This window comes from Myotis brandtii, unplaced genomic scaffold (assembly GCF_000412655.1).
Source record: "Myotis brandtii unplaced genomic scaffold, ASM41265v1 scaffold312, whole genome shotgun sequence".
NCBI classification, from domain to species: domain Eukaryota; kingdom Metazoa; phylum Chordata; class Mammalia; order Chiroptera; family Vespertilionidae; genus Myotis; species Myotis brandtii.
Genome location: NW_005361955.1, coordinates 830,083 through 837,774, shown reverse-complemented (window position 1 = coordinate 837,774; position 7,692 = coordinate 830,083). Strand labels below are relative to the sequence as shown.

The window sequence follows — 7,692 nt, the reverse complement described above, 5'->3', positions numbered from 1 at the left end:
TGAGCTTTTTTGTTGTTTGAATTACAAAATTAGGTGTTGGTTTGAATTTTTAAGTGTAAAATCGTAATATTGACGATGACTTTTTAAACTGTATACCTTCCCACCCCTGAGCCCACCATCTCCTCAGGAGATTCTGATATGCCTCTCCAGGGGTCACTTACCCATCCTGCACTGAGAATCTGTCTAAAATGGTGGGTTTTTCTTTTTTTAAAAATCCACACCCAAGGATATGTGTATTTTTTAAAAATTTATTTTAGAAAGAGAGGAAGGGAGAGAGTGTGTGAAAGAAACATTGATGTGAGAGAGAAGCATCGATCAGTTGCTCCCGTATGTGCCCCCACCGGGGATGGAACCTGCAAGTGCCCTGATGGGATGATGCTCCAACCAACCAAGCCAGAAGACCAGGCTTTTTTCTTTTTTTAAAGACAGTGCAGGCAGTGTGGCCTTCTCAGTTCTGGGAGTAATTGAGGAGTATGTTAAATTTGGAAAACATTTAATATTGTTCACTCCAGACAAAAGAATTCTTTGTGTCTAAGACTGAATTTCATGTCAAAAGTAGATCAATACAAAGAAAGTACAAAGGTTTTGATAGTATGGAACAAAGAGGATATGAAACACAAGGCAAAAAACTAAACAAATTGTAATAGGACTTTAGTAATTAAACAGGTTACATACAGCAAGCATGTCAAACTCAAAGGCTAACACGGGCCAAATAAACAAGGTTTAAGTTTATGTGGGCCACACAAAAAACAAAAGCTTCAATTTTCATAGAAATGTAGGTTTATTTCGATAGAGACATGCTGAATACAAAGGGCTGAAATAAATGAGTAATCATTAACATAAAATAATACATTTTAATAAAAATTAATATTTTTTCTTGAACATTACCAGACCCTGAATAACTGCACAGATTAATAAGCGTAATGCAAATAAACCTATTTTTCTTGTTCTCCGAAAGTGAAATATTTCCTGCTACGCACACCAAACAAGTCAGTCGAAGACTAATGACATGGCAATCGGCTGCTAAAATATTCGCTGCTAGTATTAGTGGAGAGAAATGGTGTGCCTGCGCATAAAGCACATAAGGGAAATGAATGCAACACAATTATAGTAATCAGTCATTAGCGAATGTTGCAGATCATTAATAATTATGTGTAACAGGATATTGTAAAAATTAAGTTACGAAATTTTTATTAAAACATTTCTTACATACCGTTATATTGGCTGGGCAGCAAAAATATTCGCTGTGGGCGCACATGGCCTGCGGGCTGCGAGTTTGACATGCTTGGGTTACACCTTCTCTGCTGTTAATATAAAATATAGGCATAAGCTAAAAAAATGGTAGCAAGTGGTGTCACCAAACTAAGAAGTCAAATGCAAAATGACATGCCAAAGAATGAACCTTTTGTCCAGAAAAGACCGAACCTCAGGTGAGAATGTGTATGAGGAATCAACTCTCTAAAGACCGGTCAGTTTATTTTGAAGCATGTCATGTCTACCCAAGACAGGTTATTCTCTGAAGGGTCAGCACTGGTCATTGGCCTAGAGTAGAAGAGAAACAGCAGAGACCAGCACACAGCAATGCCAGGCTCTGTGTACACATAAAGGGACCCTGCTTGCCCCAGTTCTCTCTCATTTTGGAATCATGCAATTTGGAAAAGGAAACCCAACTACTAGTAAAGTATGACTCCCTTTCTTTTCAAAGAAATAGCTTATTTACATCGTGGAGTGGAACCCCAATTCTTAAATGTTTCTGACAAGTTTTATTCTAATAACATGGGCCAGTCTGAGCTGGGATCTGCTATTTCAATACAAATAAGATCCTTAGAGATTCAGAACCTTATTCCTTCCTCCTTGTTAACCTTAACCTCTTCTGGAGTCATGCGGGCTGTTTTATGAAGATTGATTTAGAGATACTCAGAGGGCTATTGAGGTTCTACTGGGAAGGATTCTTGCCCCTCTCCTTGGGGGTACAAGATATTGACTGACCGGCGTTTGGGGCTGTCACTCTGTGTTCTCTAGACAAATCAGCAAAATGGCACGATGTGATCGAATCCCAACACTCAGAAGGATGCACTGAAAGTCGAGCTCTGTTGCAGGCTCACCTGCAGAGTCGGTGAGGCACCTGAGTCACCAGAGACTATGGTGTCGACCTTTCTGAGAAGAGCAGAACGTGAGATTCTTCAAAAAGTCTAACATAGGCTGAACACTGAGCTCTAAATTATTTACCCAGACAGGAGTAAAATATATTCCTGAACACCAGGCATGCATGGCTCCGAGGAACGACAGGGCCCTGCACGGCGCACGGAAGGCCCTCAAAACAAGTCTGTTGAATGAATAACAAAAAATGACCAGAGTCCATCAAACATCAGCCTGGTTACATGTAAGAACACAGAGCCCTTTCCAAACTGCTTTGTTTTTTTTGTAACTGAGGATTCCTCACTTCTGTCATTCCCTTACTAATAAGCCAGGTACAATCATTTTAAACAAGAATTCCTAAATCAGTAAGAAAGTAAAGTCTCACAAAGAACAGACGGGCTTCTTGTAATTTATTTGAGTTATTTCCAAGCAACAGTTACAAAAGTTTTTAATTTTTATAATACTCTTGATAAGAAAATAAAATTTAAATAAAAATACATTCTCAATAATACAATATGGTTACACAAATGCACTACATTAAGTTTTGATAACTTACATTTCAAAACTGGACACTGTAAAAACCGATATTTACTAGCAACATATTAATTTCCAAGTTATAAAAATGGAAGCAAATAATATCAATCAAGGCTGGTAGTTTAACTCGAGAATAAGTCCTGTATTTTTCACATCAGCAAGCACACCTGAAAAGCTCTGTTGCATTCTGTCTTTACAGTATGTACCGTTAGAACAAATTAAAGGTGCTTTTACTTTTAAAACAATCTGTTTTCTAAAACCTGGTATGAATGAGCCTTTCTGATAAATGCATGAAATTAGGCTTCAAAATCAGAGACAAAAGCCACAGCATTTGTCATTTTTTGAATAATAAGGAAAGCCTCATTTGACACTTAACCGTTACCTGTTATATTATAAACATATTTCTTTGGCAAATAAAATCATTCAATTTGATAAATTATATTCCTGGGAGTGAAAACTTTGCTATTGCCCATCATCTTATTAAATGAATATTAAAACACAAAGTTGAACAAAAAACAAAACAAACAATAACAACAAAACAAGTAAGAGATCACCTCAATTTCAACTGATGGAAGTGGCTAATCTAAGAACCAGAACTGGCGTTTATGGCAAGAGTAGTCTGTATCGTTTTTTTCTTTCCTTCTTGGGGTTTCCAGGTTTTTAGGGTGAAGTGAGCTGCCATATATGTTTTCAAGTGTGGAAAAGGCAGAGAAAGCAGATCAGGTAGTAAAAATCAAAGTACTCATAGGTAACGGCAGAGGAATGAGGCCCTGGGGAGCCAAACAAAAAAGCACTACTAGCCAGACTTACATTAATAAGTCACAGTTTTAAACCGAAACGTGTAAATACTCCAAGGTTCAAAGTACCACATTTAGAAAATGTTTAAGTTTAAAAAGACAAAATAAAAGTACCGTGGTTTTTAATACTGATGAAGCAAAGTATGTCCCTCTTGACTTCAAGTTGGCAACTTGCTTCGATTGCTTATTTACAGTTACGGTTTTTAGGATAAAAGTAAATTATTAGGATAAAACAGGATTCAAACAGTTGCTTGCCCAAATTCCATTTGGCTAGCAGGCAATAAGGAAATAGCAATGAAATATAAACATTTTCAGGAAAGCACTATTTCTAGACTTAAACACCGATCATTGAACTGATCATAAGGATTAGATACCACGGAGTATCTAAAGCATAATCTGGGGCTGGGAGCCCAGATTATTAAAGTGCGCTGGGCGACTGTTCTGGAGTTGGCTCTCAACTTGGTAACAGTCACACTAGGAGAGGGCGTCCTGATGGTGGCCCTTATATAACACAACATGGAATAGCAGGTGAAGTCGAGTGATTTTCCCACCACCTTCGTTCACTGTGTACTCTCTCCTTTTTCAGAAGAAATGTCCTTAGAAGTCATGTTAACCTGAACTCTCAAATCAAGAAAATGAGTACCTGATATTTAAAACAATGAAAAAAATTTAGTGGTCTTATTTTATTTCATTTGCCACCATTCATCCCAAATGTAAACAAGATGCACCCAACAGTGCATGTTCCCTGGTTCCTCCTATCTGAGTTCTGTTTACATCTTTAATCAGGCAGTTTTCTAAAGTTTCGGTCACTGCTCTTAATGTAATCTGGAATGACTAATGGACCAAAGAAAAATCTTGTATTTTTTTCTTTTTTTTTGGAGGCAGAGGGTCGGTGAACTAAATAAATGGAAAGCTCTGAGTTATGGGCTGGGATTTTCTAGAAAAACAACACAATGTTGGCAGTATAGAGCAGGCACTAATGGTAGTGAAAAGTCCACAGAACACGGAGTGTGTTACAAAAAGAGATGGTACGAAGGAGTTCTCCTTTTGTTACAAAGCTTCTTTAGGAAGATTCTTTCTATTTAAAAAAAGTTGCAGAAACATGGCTTTCGACACACAGATATGAAGGGAATCTTGGATTTCAAATTCTATAGCAATACATCAATATGGGATTCCCAAACAGTTAATTCCAATTATTAAATATTAAATACAAAGTGAATGCAGATGACACCGAAGCCAATGTTCATTCTTAAATACTATAAACAAAACATAGGATGAATTGAAAAACTCCAACAAAAATATTTTCCAGTTCTGAATCAATTGGTCAAACTCTAAGATGCTTTCCCACCAATTGGATTTTCCCTAGAAAAAAAGAGAAAATATTTTTTCAAAAGTTAAAAAATATAACATTTTAAAAAGTGACACACACTGCATAGTATCTATTAAGTATTTAATTTTCCCTTGGTAATCTCTCATGCCAAGTCTTATTTCATTAACTCAGCAAGTATTTGCTGACCACCTAACCACCTATTAAATGTCAGGCACTATTTCAGAAGCTACAGCTACAACAGTGAACAGAATAGACAAAACCTTTTGTCCTCCTGGAGCTTAGATTATGGGATAAGGAAAATAAAACGAGTAAGTAAAATAATTAGTACAAGAGGGATTGGTATTTCTTGACCGAGAAAAATAAAGCTGGAGAGGGGCACAGTGTGTGTGTACAAGGAGGACCTACTACGTAAGGTTGGCCAACACTGGCTAGGGCTCATAGGGAAACTTCCTGGGGCTCCAAAGCCGTATGATACTGTGGGAAGAGAACTGACTACACTAATGTAGAAGAGACAGGATTAGGATGTTTACAATATACTGAGCCTTCGATCCAGGGAGAACATAAACATTTATACCTGTCAAACTGATTTTTATTGCTCAAAAAGCACAAAAATAATTATTAATCTGCATAATTTAAAACACACACACCTAAAGTGATGGGGCCTGGATTCAAAGTCCCCTCACACATCAGCTGTGTGACGTTGGGCAAGGCGCTTCTCTTGCCTGAGCCTCAGTGACTCTAGCTGAAAACGGGAATGTAACGATGTTGGCTGACGTGAGGATCAATGAGAGAGTGTACCTTGTGGCACACGTTTACTTGCTGGTCTAAGGACTGTCCCCTCCCTATTGACTTCTGTGTAAACAGAAAAAAGATTCTAGTGCTAGTCCGGGACAGTCCTGCAGCCTAGGAGAAACTGGAGTTACCATTAGATAAGGTTCTTTTCTCTCAGTGAGGATAAAACAGCTCCTTCTACCTTTGGACACTATTATATAAAAATGTGAGGCTCTGAACTATTGTAGCCCATCTGTGAGCATGAGGGTACAGCTGAGGACAGAAATCACCTGTTGAGGAGGCTGAGTGGCTGGATGGACTTTGATGAGAGCGCTGAGCTGGTGAGCTAAACAACTGTAGAAGTTAGGACTCAATTTGTGAGATTAAAAGATTTCTTATTGGTTAGGACTTCAACTGGGATTTTCTGTTACTTGATGCTAAAAATAATCTAAGTGATCTGATCTAAAGTACTGGGCACAGTACCTGGTGCTAGAATGAGCTCCTAATAAATGTTAGCTGTGTTGTTATCCACTGTAGTATCCATCTACAGCTGAGATGGATCTGAAAATCTACTATAAAGTACTCTGGCACTTTGACATCAGATTTTTTTTTTTTGGTACGTAGTATGTATAAGGCACTGTGGGAGATACTAAGGAGGAAGAGGGTCAGTCAAAACAAAACGAATAACAGGCTACCGAGTATTCAATTTAATGGATGACGTTGGGATATAACATTAAAAGTAGAGATGATGTACAGCACCAACATGAGGAAATGATACCAGAACTGAAAAGACAAAGATCACTGGCCAGGGAGATTCTCACACAAGAGGAAGGTTCTGAGCTGGGTCTTGAATAATGAAGGTAGGAGGCCTGCATTTCAGGTGTGAGTACAGAGCAATCTCAAACTATGTTTAAAAAGTACCTTAAAAATACTTACTTGCTCCCATATTTTGCACTACTTGATCTTTTCTTCCTATACTTTTCATGAGGTTCATCTAGCTTCTCTATGATGCTTTTTATTTGCTGAATTGTCTTAAAGGTTGTTACAGAATCCTCGATTACAAAGTTAGAATAATCATCAGGCTCTTTCTGTGGTCCTTGATACACTGCTATAGTTCCACAAGCCTCTACAAGGAGCAGCAAAATCTCTGATCAGATAACTATGTCCCATAAATGTAATTAGTAGTAGAAATAAGAACTTTTCCAGTGTCTCAAGCTGGGGAGATTTCCCCTGGGAATGCACAGATAACCAAAATACATTCATTTTATTAATTATGATCCTCACATTTATGCAAAAATAGCATTTTTACTTCATAAAAATCTATGAGAAATTCTCCCCCCTTTGACAGTTTGTCCACTGTCACATAAGTAACATTTTGGTAAATATGATTATTTTCAACTTTAAGATAATGCCAAAGCAATACTTTAGGAACTGGTAATTAAGGAACATGGTTAAATAAAAATATTTTAATCATACATTACCTTCCATTTTCTGTAGCTTAAGTAAACTGAGGGTAAAAAGGGAATAAATTCTTTCTGTTTCTCTGTCTTCATCAATATCTATCTGGATGTCTGCAGGGACACCTCTATGGTAAAAATGAAATTAAAGACATTGAGAAAATTTCACTTTGTTAACATGCCAAACATTTTTGACAGTTTGAGACTAAAAAACAAAACCACAGAATTTTGTAGAAGGAACCTAAGAAATCTAGTCACATTTGGTAATTAAATTAAACAGGGCCAACAGAGGCTTGGTTATTATGCAACTCAAATCAAAAGGAGAGGAATTTAAAAGTGAAATCATTTTCATAACCTATGCTTCATCTCAATAGTAACACGTTATTTCTTCATTCAATAGCTGTTCTATCTACACTAATAAAAGAGAAACATGGTAATTAGCGTACGACCGCTACCCTTCCCATTGGCTAATCAGCATATCCTTATGCAAATTAACTGTCAGCCAAGATGGCGGCCGGCAGCCAGGCAGCTGGAAGCGAACATGAGGCTTCCTTGCTTCAGTGACTGCAGACTCCAACGTTCCCCGCCTGACTTGCCGGCCTCTGAGCTGCAACTCTAAGAAACTTTGTAACAAATATAGAAGCTAAACAAAACCCCAGAAACC

The 7,692-nt window shown here is 37.6% G+C and overlaps 1 protein-coding gene across 2 annotated transcripts in view; it reads right to left on the bottom strand.

The window, feature by feature from the left end:
- Window positions 1–2,532: 2,532 nt before the first annotated feature.
- RASA2 (RAS p21 protein activator 2) overlaps window positions 2,533–7,692 on the bottom strand; it is a 198,458-nt gene continuing 193,298 nt past the window's right edge. For both annotated transcript variants that reach the window (XM_014542697.1, XM_005869997.2), the window contains 3 exons: window positions 7,053–7,156; window positions 6,508–6,697; window positions 2,533–4,832 (listed from right to left, as the gene is read on the bottom strand). In XM_014542697.1, the coding sequence (XP_014398183.1) occupies window positions 4,802–4,832; window positions 6,508–6,697; window positions 7,053–7,156 (325 nt within the window). In that variant the 3' untranslated portion in view covers window positions 2,533–4,801. The remainder of the gene's footprint in view (window positions 4,833–6,507; window positions 6,698–7,052; window positions 7,157–7,692) is intronic.